The sequence below is a fragment of the Myotis davidii genome, unplaced genomic scaffold (assembly GCF_000327345.1).
Source record: "Myotis davidii unplaced genomic scaffold, ASM32734v1 scaffold855, whole genome shotgun sequence".
In the NCBI taxonomy this organism is placed as follows: domain Eukaryota; kingdom Metazoa; phylum Chordata; class Mammalia; order Chiroptera; family Vespertilionidae; genus Myotis; species Myotis davidii.
The window spans coordinates 582,508-601,008 of record NW_006286978.1 but is presented as its reverse complement, the minus strand read 5'-3'; the positions used below and the strand labels follow the sequence as shown (position 1 = coordinate 601,008).

The window sequence follows — 18,501 nt, the reverse complement described above, 5'->3', positions numbered from 1 at the left end:
GCCATATGCGGCCCACAATAAATATTTTTGCGGCCCAGCCAATATAACAGTATGTAAGAAATCTTTTAATTAAAATTTCATAACTTAATTTTTACAATATCCTGTTATATATATTAATAATGAACTACAACGTTTGCTAATGACTGATTACTATAATTGTGTTGCATTTATTTCCCTTACCCGCCTTACATGCAGGCACACCATTTCTCTCCACTGATACTAGCAGTGAATATTTTAGCAGCTGATTGCCACGTCATTCGTCTTGGACTGACTTGTTTGGTGTGCGCAACAGGAAATATTTTGCTTTCAGAGAACAAGAAAAATAGGTTTATCTGTGTTATGCTTATTAATTTGTGCAGTTATTCAGTGTCTGGTAAGTTAATGTTCAAGAAAAAATATTAATTTTTATTAAAATGTTCTATTATTTTGTTAATGATGACTCATTTATTTCAGCCCTTTGTATTCAGCATGTCTCTATCAAAATAAACCTATGTTTCTATGAAAATTGAAGCTTTTGTTTTTTTGTGGCCCACATACACTTACACCTTGTTTATTTGGCCCGGGTTAGCCTTTGAATTTTACATGCTTGCTCTACATCTATTAAGATAGTTGTGGTTTTTCTTGTTTAATTTGCTAATGGAGCAAATCATGCTGTTTAAATTCAAATGTTAAATCACAGTGCAGTTTTTGGAATGAATCCAAACTTGGTCATATTATACTTTTTAATATACAAATGGTCCCCGACTTATGATGGTTCAACTTAAAACTTTTTCCATTTTATGATAATGCAAAAGTGATACACATTCAGTAGAAACCGTATTCAGATTTTGAATTTTGATCTTTCCCCAGGCTAGCAATATGCAGTATGATACTCTCTTGTGATGCTGGGCAGCAGTGAGCCAAAGCTCCTAGTCAGCTACAAAATCACAAGAATAAACAACCAATACTATACAGTGTTTTATGTTACCATCATTTTTTTGGATATTGTGTTTTGTGTTTTAACATCCCATCATGTCTACAAAGCACGCAACTGTGTTCTCTGCTTCTGGTGAGATGAGGAATTCAATTACTTGGTGTAAAACTCAAGATAATTGCCCAACTGTAGGCTAATATAAGTGTTCCTGGCACATTTAATGTAGGCTAGATTAAGCTGTGATGTTTGGTAGGGTAGGTGTATTAAACACATTTTCAACTTACAATACTTTCAACTTATGATGGGTTTATTTGGGAAGGAACCCTATTAAGTCAAAGAGCATCTGTATTGGACTTTGGCAGTGCTATAGACTGAATATTTCTGTCCCTTCAAAATGTATATATTGAAACCTAATCCCCAATGTGATGGTATTAGGAGGTGAAGCCTTTGGGAGGTGATTAGATCATGAGGGTGGAGCCCTCATGAATGGGATTAGTGCCCTTATAAAAGAGACTCCAGATATTGATTTCATCCTCTCACTCTGTAAGGACACAGTGAGAAGACAGCTGTCTGTGAACCAACAAGCTGGCCCTCACAATACACCAAAACTGCCGGCACCTTGATCTTGACTTCCCAGCCTTAGTATGTGTGAGAAATAATTTTTGTTTATTAGCCATCTAGTCAGCCTGAACAGACTAAGACAGGGAGTTATCACTTGGTTTAAAATATTTGCATCTATTTTCTTGAGATTGTTCTGTAATATTTGTTTTTCACTCATCAGGTTTTAGTATCAAGGTTATAAAATGAATTAGGAATGCTCCCTCTTTTTCTACACTCTGGAATTGCTTTTGTTCTTTGTGGATTTTTTAAAATATCTTTTTATTGATTTCAGAGAGGAAGGGAGAGGGAGAGAGATAGAAACATTAACAATGACAGAGAACCATTGACTGGCTGCCTCCTGCATGCCCCACACTGGGGATTGAGTCAGCAACCCAGGCATGTGCCCTAACTGGGAATCAAACTGTGACCTCCTGGTTCCTAGGTCAATGCTCAACCACTGAGCCATTCAAGGTGGGCTGGAATTGCTTTGTAAAATTGGAATTACTTATTCCTTGAGTGTTTCACCAGTGAACCCATCTGAGCCCAGAGTTTCTGTGTAGAAAGACCTTTGTCTACAGGTTCTGTTACTTAACAGGGCTACCCAGAATTTCCTTTTTTTTTTGAGACAGTTTTGGCAAGATATATGTCTGTAGTAATTTGTCCATTTTATCTAATTGTTCAATGTAATTGGCATAAAGTTGCCTTTTGGAACATTGATCAAATTACATTAATGGAAGGACACCAACACATGTCTGGATTTTGATATTTGACAAAGTCAGAATATCCTCATTGAAAGACAGGTGAAATATGGGTGTGCTGATTTGTTTTCCCTAGCTGTGTTCCACTTCCAGACCTCTTCAATGCCATTCCTTCTGACTGGACTGTGGATTCTTTCTCAATTTTTAAAATTCAGTTCAGGCACCGTGTCCTCTAACTTTTTTTCATCTATCCTGGAGCCTCCACAGCCCACTGTACCCATCACTGTTAATGGACTAACCACACTCCACTGAAATTCTTTCTCTGTGTCTTTCCCCATACACTGAGCTCCTTCATCTGTCTTCAGTGCAGAGCAGAGGTGACCAGTCAACACTTATGGAACTGAACTGAGCTTATAACCAATGAATGACCAAATAAGTTCTCTAGCCACCTGCCTATATTTCCCCATATGCATTAGCTTGTTCCTTCATTTATTTCATTGAGCATCTACTATGTGCCAAGAACTGTTCTAGAAGAATGGCTTGTGCGCAAAGAGGAAAAGTTGGAGAGTGTGGTGTCCTGGAAACCAAATGAAGAAAGGATTTCAAGTTTGAGATGATCAACTGTGTCAAATGCTGCCAGTAGGTCAAGTAAGATAAGGTCTGAAACTAGAACATTGATATAACAACCAGTGAACAGCGCTTTTGCTGAAGTGCTTGGGCAAAAAGTCTGATTGGGGCTGTTTCAGAAAAGCCCGGGAGCCCTGGAGGAGAATAACTAAAGAAAAACTAGTATAAAGTTTTGCTGTGAAGGAAAGTAAATAAATATGGTGTTTTATTTTGCTCTGCAGCGTTTTTAAATTGCATGTTGTAAATATATCTAGTCATTGTTTCAAAGCTTCTGGGTTTCCTGTTTTGAGTTAGAAATACAATGTCTGTGGACAGCAACTCTGGCATGAATTTTTCACAGTACATTAACACCTTTGTCCTTTCTGAGGCCTTCCCAATCTTGGGGACCAAAGGATCTCCCTGCTGGTGTCAAAGGCTGTTTTTTTAAAGTAACTTCAAAATCTTGTGTCTGATTCACAACCAATATCTCCACATCCACAGCTGACCACATCCACTACTGCAACCACATGTGTGACATCAAACCCTCATGTGGCTGCCACTCTTCTTCCCTCCCTGACAGAATGTGGACCTGTCTCCCAAAGACCACCAGACCACATGTATTAGGACAATAAGGTGAGACAATACAGATCCTCAATGACATGTTGAAGCAGCAGCAGCAGCAGCAGGCATGACCACACCTCACATTCCACATGCCACTTCCCACTGTGACACTCCCATATGATCACCCTGCACACTCATTCCTGAACAGGAGAATACTGCACAGCAAGACACATCATTTCTCATAGAGCTCTATTGTGGCATATAATAATAGGTACTCTATATAAATTAAATTAAAAATAAAGCTCCAGCAGGTTGCACAGGTTGGCTGTTAATAAATATATCTCTGGGTAATTGTGCCCCAAGACCAGCTCACGACCACTCTCCCTCATCCAGAGAATTATACAAAAATAAATACAGGCTCAGGGGGGTGGAGGGGGAGGAGGACATGCCCAGTGCCATTCTGTAAGTTCTCATTTCCACTATCCACCCGTCCCCTGTTCCTCTCCACTGGTATCACCACAGGAGCCCTGTGCTGACTGGAGAGGTCAGGGACGGGGAGGCCTCTCTATAGTCAAGCATTCTCAGAAGTAAAGGATCCACTCACTGTACAGGCCACACATCCCATATGAACCCTCTGGGGATGGTGCAGGGGCTGCCCCTCCCCAAACCCCAGAGTGGGGGGACACTTGTTATTGCTGGTCCCACAAGCAGCTCCTACGAGAACCAGGCCAGAGAGAGGCACAGCGCAAGCACCAGGAGGGACATACCACTGTTCAGAGCCACAGGGACCACTACCAGGCCAGCCAGAACTCCCAGAGTCTGGGTCAAGGGCCCCCAGAGCTGGGGAGACAAAACACACACACATTCTGCAGGGGCTGCTAAGGTGGGAGACCTCTTTGGGGACTCAAGGCTTAGGCCTGAACCCTCTTCATCCTGGAAACTCACATGGCACCTGGCCAGGCTGGAAGGACCGATTTCAGCCCCTGAGACACCAAGGATGGTGAGATTTTGCCCCTGTGGGCCTGAAACAGCTGGCTCCTTGCCAGATACAGGAACCAAGCTGTCTGCCCATTCAGTGGACTCCATCTGGGCTTCTGTCCCTCCTGGGAACCCAGGTACCCCAGATATTATCCTATTCGTGTGCAAAGAGTCAGTGTCCTTGCGCATCCCCTTCTCTGGCGCCCCACTGAACTGCCCCTCTGGACCCAAAACCACAGGGCTGTCACATGCCAAGCCCCCTGCCCATGGGAGCCACACATCTCCCATAGTGGCTACCACAGAACAGGCCCCAGAGAGGATTTCCGGAGGCGATTCCTTGGGGGTGCCTCCTTCTGGACTGGAGGGTATCGTGGAGAGCCCCTCTTCACCCTCCCCCTCCTCATCAGGGTCCTCAGTGTCCTTGATAAGCTCCACACCACGCCCCAGCCGGGCATAGTGCAGTGTGATCTCTTCTGCCAGGGCGCTGTTCAGGGCCCGCTCAGGGCCAGGCCACTTCAAGATCAGGTCGCGGTCCGTGAATATGCCCAGGGGATGGCTAGGAGACACCCCTCCATCTGTGGAGCCCTCCCCGCCATTTCCTGCCCCACCTGCAGCCACAGCAGCCCGCAGGCGGCTCAGGTGGGACAGGTAGAGCTGCTCCAGCTCCTGGTCAATGGAGTCCTCGCTGAGCAGCTCCTCCAACCCACTCATGGCCTCCAAACCCCTGGGGGGCTCGTCCATAATAGCCCCTACCATGGGCTCCTTTCGGCCCCCTCCATTCTCGCTGGATACTTCCCACGCAGCCTCCACCTGTGGCTGACTAGGTTCCAGGAGAGGCCCAGCTGCCCCCTCACTTGCATCAGGCCCGGAGGCCTGGTCCCTGGGGGAGCCACCCAGCCCACAGAGAAAGGAGGAGGGGGGGATCCTGATGGCTGGTGTCTGGTGGACCTCTGTGAAAGCCACAGATGCACTGTTTCTGGGGATGTCACCTTCCTCTGTGAGTCTGCCAGTCACTGTAACTTCAGAAACCTGGGGTGGGGGAGAAATGGAAGGAGATGAAGTAGAGGAGGGGGTGGAACAAGCAGTGAAAACTGGTAACAGCCCACACCCAGACCCATAGGTATTTCTAGATAAAAACTCCTTAAAGGGCCTTCTATAATTCTCTAAATTCCAGACTGTCGTCTATATTAAAATAATAAAATCAAATGAAGTAAAGGAGGCTTCCTCCAGATCGGCGGTTCTCAACCTGTGGGTTGCAACCCCTTGGGGGTTGAACAACTCTTTCACAGGGGTCGCCTAAGACCATCAGAAAACACATATATAATTACATATTGTTTTTGTGATTAATCACTGTGCTTTAATTATGTTCAATGTGCAACAATGAAAATACATCCTGCATATCAGATATTTACATGACAATTCATAACAGTAGCAAAATTACAGTTATGAAGTAGCAATGAAAATAATTTTATGGTTGGGGGTCACCACAACATGAGGAACTGTATTAAAGGGTCGCGGCATTAGGAAGGTTGAGAACCACTGCTCCAGATCATATAGCTGAGGTGAATACTGCTGGTTGGCCTCCAAAACATATCCAGAACATTCACATGAATTTATGCAATTTTTATTTAAAAAAATATTTCCTAGCTCTGTCTTCTGACAAGGCCTAGAAATAATGATCAATTTAGTAGCAACGGGCATACCTAGTCCCCAGATCTAAATAGCATTCTCCACTAAAAGGAATTAGAGCTCCTTAAATAAATGGCTATTTCCAATTTTGGGGCAGGTAAAGTCCTATAATGTGAAGAAGTGCTCAAAGAATGATGGGTATGTGTCAAAAGGACTGTGCCACCAATCTAAAAAAGCTTCCACTGGCCAGAGGCAGTTTAATTTAAGCATCAAAAAAAAGGGGGGGCAATGAATTGAAACTCATCAAATATGTTTAAATTTCATGAGTTAATAATGATATACCAAAACCAAAAATCCTTTATTTGGTCACCTTTGAAGAAGTTGATTTAATCTGAAAATTGGTAAATAAGAAGGGGAAAATCAATTATTTATACAGCTTTTTCTATACAAACTATATACCTTCAAGATTACACACTGTCAAGGTAGCCAGACAGTTGATGTAAGAAATTTTTTCCTTAGAAATAAATTCTGGCCAATAAACAAAGGGGGAATAAGAGAATTAAACAGAATCAATTCTATTTAAACTACTTTAATAATAATATATTTGTATCTAATAAATTAATTTAATAAAAGTAATAGTTTAGCCCTAGCCGATTTGGCTCAGTAGATAGCGCGTTGGCCTGCGGACTAAAGGTTCCTGGGTTTGATTCCAGTCAAGGGCACATTCCCGGGTTGCAGGCGCAATCCCCAGTGAGGGGTATGCAGAAGGCACCCGATCAATGATTCTCTCTTATCATTGATCTTTCTATCTCTCTCTCCCTCTCCCTTCCTCTCTGAAATCAACAAAAATATATTTTTTAAAAAGTAATAGTTTAATAAATTGATTAAATTTAATAGATCCAAATAATTACATTGAATTAATAAATTAATAACAACTCAATAAAAGCCCGGCCAGTGTAGCTCAGTGGTTGAGCATCTACTTAAAAATTGGAGTAGTCCAGGATCGATTCCCTGTCAGGGCTTCGGGCACATCCCCAGTAGGGGATGTGCAGGAGGCAGCTGATCGATGTTTCTGGCTCTCTATCTCTCTCCCTTCCTCTCTGTGAAAAATCAATAAAATATATTTAAAAAAAAAATTGGAGTAAGAAATGTGTTTCCACATGGGTGCAATCAGCCAAATCCATACTGTGAGAAATTCTACAGGACAAACAAAGTTTCTTGAACAAATTGCAACAAAAGTGAGGAGATTTAAAAATCTAAAAGGACCAATCCATCAACCAAATACAATGTGTTGACCTTTTCGGATCCTAAAAACTTATGAAATAAGGAAATTTGAACATTAACCAAATATTCAATGACACTAAGGAATTACTTTTGTTAATTTTTGTTAAAATTAATGTTAATTTTCTAAAGTGTGATGATGGCACTGTGTTTTTTTAAGAGTTATTAATTTTATGATATACAAACTGAAGTATTTACGGATGGGATAATGTCTAGATTTTTTCCAAAATAATTCCACAGAGAATGGGAGGGGAGATAAGGGGTGGGATATAAAAAGGTAGGAATGGACATGTGTTGAAGTTTGTTGAAGCTGGGTGATGGGTATATGTGGGTTCATTATACTAGTCTCTACTTTTACTTATACTTGAAAAAATATATAATAAAAAGTTAACACACACATTAACATACATCTCCTGATTTTCTCCACCCCGTTGTCAGCACCACCATCACTCACCTGGACCACTGCAGTCACCTCCTCTTCACAGTCCCCCTGCTTCTGCCTCACCCCTACAATCTATTTCCCTCACAGGAGCCAGAGGGAGCCTGTTAAATCCTAGGTCATGTCATGGCCCTTCTCAGTTGGTGACCCTCCCGTGGCTCCCTTGTCGCTCAGAGTAGAAATCAGAGTCTTCTCCATGGTCCATGAGGCCTTATACAATCTGTCCCTGCCATCTCTCCAACCTCACCTCCCCCTGCTGCCCCTCATTAACTGTTTCTCGCTGTTCCTCACACACATTAGTCATGGCCCTGCTCTAGGACTTTGCATTTGCCTGGAATGACCTTCCCCTAGTTATCCACCGTGGCTCATTCTCACCTTCTTCACATCTTTGCTCAAATCTCACTTCCCTAGCCACTCTAAAATCTAAAGTTGCAAACTTGTCCCCACCCCACCCCGTTCTCTCTGTCCCCCTCCCTTCCTTCCTCCTTTCCTCTCTCTCTCTCTCCTTATCCCTTCCCCCCCACCTTAGCACTCACCATTATCCAAAACACCATATATTTATCTATTGTTCTGTTATGTCTCACACCACTAAAATGTAAGTAAGCTCCAGGACGACATCATTTCTGGTCACTACCATATTCCCTAATAGTGCTTTGCACAGACCAAGCATTCAATAAACATTTGCTAAGTTACCAACTGACATTAAGATAAGCCGAGGTAAAAAACTGCATTCTACCCTTCCACCATCAGGTTATGATTTGGGGGATCTCCCTCTAACCTAGGGTGGACCCAGAACAAGTCAGCTCCACCACCCAGCCTCCCATTGGGCTGTCTGTCCCGAGGCTTCCAGGGCCTGCTTACCTGATGTGTCATCTGTGGCCATGGACGGAGAGGAGTGGGAGCCACCAGGGGACCCACTGACTCCTGGACATCAAGATGATCTGCTGGAGAGAAGAAAAGGGCAGCATTGGGGTGAGGCAGGCTTACAAGCAAGCCTGGTTTGGTTAAGAAAATCTGTCCTAGCCAATAGGCAGTTTTGCCTCTGAAGCTTTCTGTGACAGTCTAAGGTAGAAGTGCCTCTTAATTTGTATAGAAAGGAAAGAGGGAGGAAGAAAAAAATGACAAATATAAGCTAAAACTCCTACCACCTGCCAATTGCTTACCCACAGCAGGGGTATTATCATCCAAGCTCTTCATCCTCAGGTCTTCCTCGTTAGGCCTGTGGGACAGAGGAGACAACACATGGATCTGAGCCCTGAGAAGCCAGTTCTGCCATCCACCAGCCACTTCTGAGCCTCTGTGGTGGCTACCCTCACTTGACAGCTGCTGTTCTCTCTTCTGCTGCCTCCTTCCATCCCGATTATAAAAGTCCTACACACTCAATGTAAAAAATTTACAACATACAGGGAAGCATAAAGCAATAAAAAGTGCCACATTAGCCAGAGGCAACCACCATTACCATTTTGGAAAATTTAATACCAGACATTCTATGAAAATGTTTAGATTTTGCAGATATAATTTTGCACTGGCTTTGTCCATTTAACAGTAAGAAGCACCATTCAATACTTCTGCAAACATTTGAAATAGCTGCTTACTACTCTCATCATATGGGCTTGCCAGAAGGCATGTGCCCATTCTAGTCCTACTGAGCAGCTAGTTGTTTCTTCTATTTTACACTCACAGAGCAGGCTTCAGCAGAAACAGTTGCCTATAACTTTATGAGCAACTTGGATCATTTCTTTAGGGTATCTTCCAAGCTATGCAGAAACCCATCTTTTCCAAGAAAGAGCAGGTGAGGACTATGGGGCACCGGAAGCAGCAAAAGAGAGAAAGTGACTGGTGACCAGGAAAGAGGTCAGCAGACAAGGAAGTAACCTGGGGTTGTAGAGGCCTGGATCCCACTGCCAACCCTCCTCCCATTGCCATAACAGCCTAGCAAGGCACCTAACCTCCCTGAGCCTCACCCCCTCACCTTAAAATACAGCACAGGGTATCCAGGGTGTGCACACCAAGCACAGGGCAGTCAAGAGAAATAAGGACATCAAGCCAGATGCCAGGCCTGGTACAGAATGGGGGCTGAATCAATCGTAGATGGTTGTTTGTCTTGGTCTTCCTTCACCAGGCAAATCGGACCCCAAGGTCTGAGTGGCATAAGCCAGCTGTATTTCAGCCAGTCCCTGCCAGGTGTGAGGTCACGGCTCATGGGGAAATCACTGTTCTCATATGAGTATCAAGTGCTTACAGATTAAGGCAGTGAGAGGAGCATTAGCGAAAACATGTACAGAAATCTGACAGGAGCTGAGGCAATTGCTCAGACCTTTCGCTTCCTAGAGGTAATTTGATGATGTTGACATTTCTGAAAATGATTGCAATTTTTTAAAAACACGTAATCAATTACCTTTACAGAAACAGAATATCACTAGCTGACCCAAATACAGTAGTTACTATGGTGTTAGGCACATATACTATAAATTAAATCCTCACAGCAACCCATGAGATAGGTACTTTTAATCCTCTGAAGTAGGCAGTATTATTATCATCTTACAGATGATGAAATGGAAGCTGAGTAAATGGCTCAAGGTCAGCAGTGAGGATCAAAACCTCTCAACCAGCAAACTGTTGCTACTTGGGTGAGGTAGACCAGGGTCTTACCCCAACCCCATCTCCAATCCTTTCTAGAAGTAGATCAAGGGAGACGGCAACAATAGACAAAATCCCTCCCTCCTCCCTCCTTCATTCAGTCTTTTTTTTAAAACCTGCCTTTTACCCACCTATTCATTCCCAGCTTCCCTGCCTTCATGGAACATGTGGCTAGGAAACCACCAGACACAGAAGTGGCTATAAAAATCTTTTTGTTAGCACCCTAAGGGAATACTTGAACCATATATATGGATCTAGAGCAGCGGTTCTCAACCTGTGGGTCGCAACCCCTTCGGGGGTTGAACGACCCTTTCACAGGGGTCGCCTAAGACCATCAGAAAACACATATATAATTACATACTGTTTTTGTGATTAATCACTATGGTTTAATTATGTTCAATGTGTAACAATGAAATTGGGGGTCACCACAACATGAGGAACTGTATTAAAGGGTCGCAGCATTAGGAAGGTTGAGAAGCTCCAGAAGAAATGTGTGTCTTTCTCCATGAACTAGGGCTCATGTGTCCCGCCAGAAATCTTTGGATGAGAATATAGTCAAACCTTGGTTCTCAAACGTCTCCCATCTCAAGCAATTAGCTTCTTAACCCCACAACCCTTTCATGCTGATACCTGTATGATCAACCATGCATCTCTCAGGCGACAAACAAAGGAGAGAATGCATAAGTATGAGTCAGTTTACCGCTAAACCTCACGTTGTTAACAGCTCAGGAAATTATGCTGTGAATATTTTTGTGGGGTTTTTTATTTTTTTGCTTTTGATGCTGTTTATCATTATTAAATTTTCATTTTTACTGTTTTTTCATTTCCTTTTTGTTAAATTTTCATTTACACTTCATGTCCTTTTTGTTTTTAAAGTGTTTATAGAACAAACAGTACATTAGACATGTACTGTATATAAGAAAGGTTAAAACAGGTAATCATTTGGGGGTCTGGCATGGATTAATTCAATTTATATTATTTCTAATGGGAAAAAATGATTCCATTTTTGAATAGCTTTCTGGAATGAATTAATTTCGAGAAATGAGGTTCCACTGTACTACAGGGCCTGGAGTGGGTAACGCCAAAAGCCCAGTCATCAACTCCTGCCCATCATGAATAAGAAAGGGGGCTTGGGAGCAAACGGGCTTGGTCCTGCACTAGTCCTGTCAGTGGCTCTAAAATCCAGGTCTTTGGATTTGTGGCCTGACATGACTTCTGATAACTTCTTTTGTTGGTGTAGTCAGTCCTTCATTAAAGAAAATGTCATCTTCCTAGGATCTCCTAAAGCAAGCTTCTTCAAGAAGACCCACAGACAGACAGGAAGGGGCAGGGACTAAGCAAGCTGTCCCCTTCCATCTGGCCCAGAGCTAACATACACAAAACCAGGCTTCTAACAGCACTCCAGAGTCCTTAGATGCATGTGAGAGAAGCGGGTGGGGGATGTGAAGGCAGCGAAGGGGAATTCAGGACACAGCCAACCAGCAGGAAAAGAAATCCACAGTTCAGTTGAAGAAAGTTCAGTTGAGAAAAAGCAAATACAAAACAAATCCTTCAGCCCCCAGAGCATCTCTTCCATAACTGAGGAGGGTGAGAAGAGGGGCAACATACAGAAATCAGGTCAAACAATTCAGTAAGCCCCGAGATCCATGAAGTCAGCAAAAGTACACAGGTCACTCCCTACCTCCAAAATCAGAGATGAAAGCAAAAGACATATCTATTGTTCACCTACTCCACCTTGAGCCCTTTTCACTGATACACCAAGTCATTTGAAAACCTTCACCTCTGTCCTTCAAGGCAACACCCTTCCCTTTTTACAAACATGGAAACCGAGGCTCAAGGAATCGTGTCTCTACATTCACTAACTACACACCACACTGATAAATCCAAAGAGGGCTCCATTTTTAAGTGTTTGAAACTGAACTTAAAAAAGAAAAATGAAAATCTAAATATCCAGAACTGTCTTTCACAGTAAACATTTGAGGGCAGCTATGACTTTAATCAAAAGGAGGCTGGTGAGAGAAATGAAGTTACAGAGCCTCACTAATCAGTAACAGAGAAGAGGGTTCTTAGAAAAAGTGGAGAGGGAAGAGATTAAGAACAAAACTGTACTTCCAGTGTGCTTACTAATTTTTGAGAAGGAAACCCACTCTTTTGGCACCAGCCTCACAAATGCCACTTGGTGGTCTCCTCAAGGGCAACCAGCAATAATGGGCTGGAACACACAGGCCTAGGGGCATCTTGGACATGCATCCTTTGGTTGCTCTCGAGAACTATTCAAGACAGTATAGCATAGAAGGGGCCTGCACACCAGTGTGAAAATTCTTCCCACCAACAGGAAATTCAATGGCTGCTGACCTCAGATGGCACCCAGAGAAACCAGGGGGTGAGATTTCAGAAAGAAGTGTCATCAGCCCCAGCCTAGGCCAGCCAAGACAGAACAAACAAGTGAATCTCCAGGCAGAGTGAGCGAGGGTTGACAGCCACCATGGGAAAGAGCAAAGCAGACTTTCAGAGCAGTCACATCACTGGCATCACCACCGCCCAAGTCCTTCGTGAGCACCCCCAACGCTCCTGTTTTCAAAGAACTTGGCCAGCCCAAAGTGGGTCATGCACTGAAACCCAAAAGGGAAACTCAGCAGACCCCAGCTCAACCTGAAGATAAGGCTGACTATCGAGGAGGAGGTGCGGGGGAGGTGGGGCACAGGTGGCTTCAGAATTTAGAAACCTGCCCTGTTATACTTGGAATCTGTTACCCTGAGCCATCTGCTTTCTGAAAAGCACAGGGTTTGAATGCGGCTGTGAAAGCCACCAAATTATGTGGGGCACTGCTCTTTCCCAGCTAGTCTGTGTCAGTGTCAACTCTGGGACTTGGGGACAATCCAGTGGGGTGGAAGGAGGACAGCAGTTTATTGTGCTATGAGCTTCTTTCACAGCAGTAACTTCATTCATCTGGCTGTGACCCAAAGAAACACATTGTATATCATAGTCCAGCACACCGAATGCATATGTAAATATATATACATACATATAACTGAAAAATAACTTACCTTTAGTACGTGGTGATGCACTATACTATTTTTCCTATACTATTTTTTAAGTGTTTGTTGGAATCCAGTAAATTGATTTCACAACTCAACAAAGGGTCATAACATGTAATTTTGAATGAAACCAGTCTGCCACCAACCAGCTGTGTTACTGAACCTCTCTATGCCTCAGTTTCTTCATCTGTGAAGAGGGAATAATAGTTATACCTACCTCAGAGAGCTGGATTGAAGAACCATGAGGAAATTGTCTATAAAGTGCTTAATAGTAATCCTCTCCACTTTCCCACTGAGGGAAACTGAGGCTTTGAAAAGGAAAGTAACTTGCCCACCATTGCCCAGCTGGTAAAACATGTCACCTAACCTGATACAGCAGTTAAAAACTGGGCCACTAGAGCAGGGCTGCCCCATCCTGCCACTTTCATAGCATGTGGCCTTAGCTATGACTTCCTACCAGTTTTCCGTGGATGAAAAGAAGACCACTTTCACACTAAGTTCTCACCCTCCCAACAACTAAGATGTCCCCTGGCCCGTCTTGTTTCAACTATGATTGATCTGGTTTCCCCTAAGGCTGCTATCCTTACGTAGATTGGGCTCCCATCCTTTCAGCTCCAGGTGCGCCTGAAAATTAGTTGAAGCCCTACTATGCACCCACCCAGTGACAGATCCTGGAGACACGACGGTGAGCAAACCCGACTAGGAAGCTTACAATTTACTGTGAAGACATAAAAAAATACTCACACTCATTCTTTCAACAAACATTTATTGAGCACCTGTTAAGTGCCAGGCACCATGGCAGGCCCTGCAGGAATACAGAAGTAAATAAAAGCAGACCATGTCCCTACCCCTCAAGGAGCTTACAGTCTAGCAGGGTAGAGGGTCATCCAATAATCCCCAAATGAAGGTCTAACCACAAACTGAGGTCATTTCCTTCAAAAAAGGAAAGAATGTGCTAGAACAAGGGGACCATGGCCCAGACTACAGGTCAGGGAGAGCTTAGGCTGTTTAGAAGGAAAACAAGCAAGGGAGGGGAGAAGAGTGAGAAGCTGCTCAGAGCACTGTGTGGGAAGTAATTGATTCAATCTCGAACAAGGGGAGTTTGCGGCATTGGGACATCAGGTAAGTGGAGACACCAAGTTTGAATATATGAGGCTAAAAGAAAGGGCAAGGAGAAAGAGAAGTGCCAGGGAGTTAAGAGGAAAAGCATCCAAGGCAAGGGAAGAAAGTGTTTGAAGTAGGAGTGCTCAACCACTTCAAGAAAACCAAAAACCCACCTATGAAATCTGATAGATGCAGGGGGCCAAAGAACGTGGGAAAACAAGTGCAAGCAACTCTTTAGAGGGGGGTCGGCAATGAAGGGGAGCGTGATTTAGGACTGGCCAGCAGCGGTGTGGACAGAGGTGGAACCAAAGGACAGATTAAGACAGTAGAGATACTGGCATGTGTAACAGCTGATAGAGGATCAGGTGAGAGCAGTGAAAAGCTGCTGGGAGAGAAAGAGAAACTGATTATGTCAGGTTCTGGAGCAAATGGAAGAAAACGGAACCCAGAGCATGAGTGCAGGAACTGGCCTGAGGGAAGATAGGGTTCCCTCCTCCCCTGTAACACAAAGGAGAGAAGTCAGAGGGCAGTCATGGGGAGTTCCAGTCTTATGGCTTCTAGTTGGTTTCTTGAAGGTAAAGAATTTGAAAGAATCGCATCAGGGAGGAGACAAAAATGGATCAGAAAAATAGGGCTGCCAGGCAGGGTGGGAAATGATCCTGAATCTGTGATGATGCTCATCTGCTCTACTACACGACATTCCCTAACAGGGCTTGCCTGCTTGGCTGACGGGTGCTATGGGAAAACCAGGGCCTGAAGAAGTTGGAATGAACAGGCTTTCCGGAGGAAGCACTCTTAGAATTGAAGTATCAAAATGAGGAGACTGCAAGGGGCACAGGACCAACATTCCTGGTGATGGAAACAGGATGGGCAGGGGCCCTGAGGTAGGAAGGGGCAAGGCACCTTGGAAAAACCGTGGTGATAGCTCAGAAGGCAGAGGACGGTATGAGGTGAAACTAGTAGTCATGGAGGCCAGATTGGGGGAGACGGCAGGGGATGCCTGAAGGCCATGCTTAGGCTTTCTTGGTCTTCATTTTTAAGAGGAATAGGATAGCTCCTAAGGGTGTTAAATCAAGGTGGACCAGGGGGACTCCTCTTCACTCCAGCCCTGGGACATTAGACTCTGGGAACCTCAGTTTGCCCATCTGGGAAAAAGGGATAAAAGTCTACCTCACCAGGAACGTTGAAAGGATTAGATGACATTTGCATGCAAAGAGCCAAGTGCATAGATCTCTGTCAGGTCTCAAATGACAAGCCCTCTGTACCTGTCCCTTTCCACCCAGTTCTAACACCAGCCCTCTGACATCTCAGTGTCAGTCTGTGTCTTTTTCCCTGTTTGAAACTAGCACTGTGCCCAGCACATAGTAGGCCTTCAATAAATGCTTGCTGATGGATCATCTCTAAGCCTATGGTTTATCAAAAGCCTGATCTAGCAACTCAGGGAATGCAGCCTTTTCAGTTTCTAAGCATTATCCCTTTGGCTACCATGGACTTCTTCCATGCTTGCACCTGATGTGGCTGCACCCAGTGCACAGTGGGCCTACAGCCAACACTGCCTGAATGGGAAGACCTATATAACAGAGACCCAGCAGGTTAAGACTACCTCCTGAGATCCTCCATCATTTACAAGAGGGCTGGGTCTCAGGGGGCAGCTGTTCTTCAACAGCGCTCCAAGTCACCGGCAGCACACAGGTTTTAAAACAATAATAAGTTGAAATGTACTCGCCAAGAAAGCCACCAACCTAAAAAGAAAATCTTATCGTTGATCTTGCAATGAGCACCAACCTCCCCTTTGCAAGAGCTGAGATCAAAAGATAAAGAAGCTATCAAAAAGCCATCTGCCCACTTAAAATAATATCACAAGTCATGTTAGGAACCACAGACCTGGGGCCAGATATCAAAACAATTGTCTGAACGGGCTGCTTCAATTTCTCCTTAAAACCACCATGTATTTTAAAAGAAAAACACCTTCTCCACCCACATTGGCCCTGCAAGCTTCTGATTTCTCTGTTCCCTTCCTTTCACACTCTAAAATGAGCAAGCTCCATTTACCCAAACTGTTGCGTCTTATAGACTGGCTCCCACGACAGCCGGCTGGAATGACGTCTTAGGAAAAGGTGATTCTGGGACACAAATAGCTCAATATCTCAGATCTGGATGATGGATACATAAGGGCATAGATATGTAAAAATCCATTGAGCCCTATACTTAAGATCAGTCTACTTTATGTAGCTGTCACTCAACAAAGCAAAAAAAAAAAAAAAAAAAGGGAAGAGCAAAGCATAATATACTGGAGCAAAATGCAGAATTTGTCCTGAATCTTATCAGGCCTTCAAGGAGGAGCTATTTTTAAAAATTGCTCTTATGCCCTGGCCAGTGTGGCTGGCTCAGTTGGTTGAGCATCATACATGCACCGAAAGGTTGTTGGTTTGATTCCTGGTCTGGGCACATGCCTGGGTTGCAGGCTCAATCCCCAGGGCAGGAGGGGAACATGCAGGAGGCAGTCAATCAATGTTACATCAATGTTTCTCTCTTCTCCCTTTCTCTCACTCTAAAAATCAATAAACTATTCTTTTAAAAAATAATAAATAAAATTTCCCTTAGCATCTCCTGCTTGGTCTGTCACTCACTGAGCAAACTTGAACAAGCAGGCTTACTCCTGAGCTACCTCTTTCTCCCTCTATTAAATGAGGATAATCATAGCACCTCCAGCACACAGCATGCACAGCAGGACTCAGGAGAGAACAGACACGAAGCTCTTAGCACAGATATCAGTACATGCCAGCCACTGTTATCTTTTGCAGCTACTACCATGCTTGTTACCTTGCCCATGTTTGCTGCGTCCAATCCAACCACACAAAGTGACTGTCATTCCCTTAAGCAGATGAGAAAACTGAGGCAAGGCCACACAGCTGGTGACAGGCAGAGCAGAGTTTGGGAGGAGAATCCAAAGACCTGTACGTGTGATTCCCTAAGTACTAACACTGGCTAACACCTATGTGGCACTGCTATGAGCCAGGCTAGGTTCTGAGTGCTTTTGCTCGTCTCCTGTGAAGTAGGTACTATAATTATCTGTTTAACAGATGAGGGTACTGAGACATAATGCAGTTGACCAAGGTTACAAGGCCAATATAGATGGCAGATCTGGGATTTGAACCCAGGCACTGATGCCAGAATCCACGCTCTTAACTCTGTAAGGAAAGCCATGTTGCCTGCCCCCTCAGACTAAGCCTCAGGTTACTATGGGGCTCACAGGTCAGTAAGTGGGTGCCTGTCTGCTGGCTCAAGTACCCAGGCACATCTGCCCACCAACTGAACTAGGCCATTCTGAACCACTCACAGCCTATTAGGCCTTGCCAGGATCACAAACATCTTGCTGTAGCCAGAGGCTTCTGATCCAACATACAAGGTCCAAAAAGCACTTTCCCATTCCCATTTCCAGTCCTCTCACCACCAGGGAAATGTATTTCCCACGCATGGAGAATCTACCTATCCCATACTAGACTGAGGTGAGCCCAAAAAGAATCAGGCCTATCTGCTACCCTGGAAAAACTAAGCTGACAGAAAAAAAAACCTAGGAGAATCTTGTCTCAGGGCCTCCTGGGGTTAACTGGTTCTTTCTCCCAGGCCCTGAATAGTCACAGGTGTTATGGCAAAAACACAGGACAAGAGCTTCAGGTACAGGCCCATCTGATTCTGCCTCCGCCAGAGCCAATGCTTCCCTGTAAGAACATGGGGTCAGCCACTCACCTCTGCAGACTTCAGACTATTAGAGCACAACAGTAAAGAGAGTGCACAGGCTTCAAGGTTAGTCATGGCTGAAATGCAAAAGCCAGGCGCCATCACTTCCTTAACCAATTTCTCACTCTGGAACTCTGGTTTCCTGCTCTGTCAAATAGGGATCAGCTTCCCCGCCCCCACCCCCAGCTCCCACACTACCATGTCACTGCAGTTCTCTCTATCGCTGCCTATCATTCACACCAAGCTCATTCCCACCTCAGGACTTGCACTTGC

The 18,501-nt window shown here is 44.3% G+C and overlaps 1 protein-coding gene across 2 annotated transcripts in view; it reads right to left on the bottom strand.

Moving 5' to 3' along the window:
• Nucleotides 1-3,610: 3,610 nt before the first annotated feature.
• The window catches only part of PPP1R3F (protein phosphatase 1 regulatory subunit 3F), a 15,664-nt gene continuing 773 nt past the window's right edge, over nucleotides 3,611-18,501 (bottom strand). The window contains exons 2-4 of one of the 2 annotated variants that reach the window (XM_006758897.2): nucleotides 8,869-8,924; nucleotides 8,567-8,646; nucleotides 3,611-5,385 (exon numbers count right to left, since the gene is read on the bottom strand). In XM_006758897.2, coding sequence (XP_006758960.1) covers nucleotides 4,093-5,385; nucleotides 8,567-8,646; nucleotides 8,869-8,924 — 1,429 coding nt within the window. In that variant the 3' untranslated portion in view covers nucleotides 3,611-4,092. Of the gene's footprint in view, nucleotides 5,386-8,566; nucleotides 8,650-8,868; nucleotides 10,666-18,501 lie in introns of those variants that run through there. The other variant, XM_006758898.2, reaches the window with a different exon arrangement.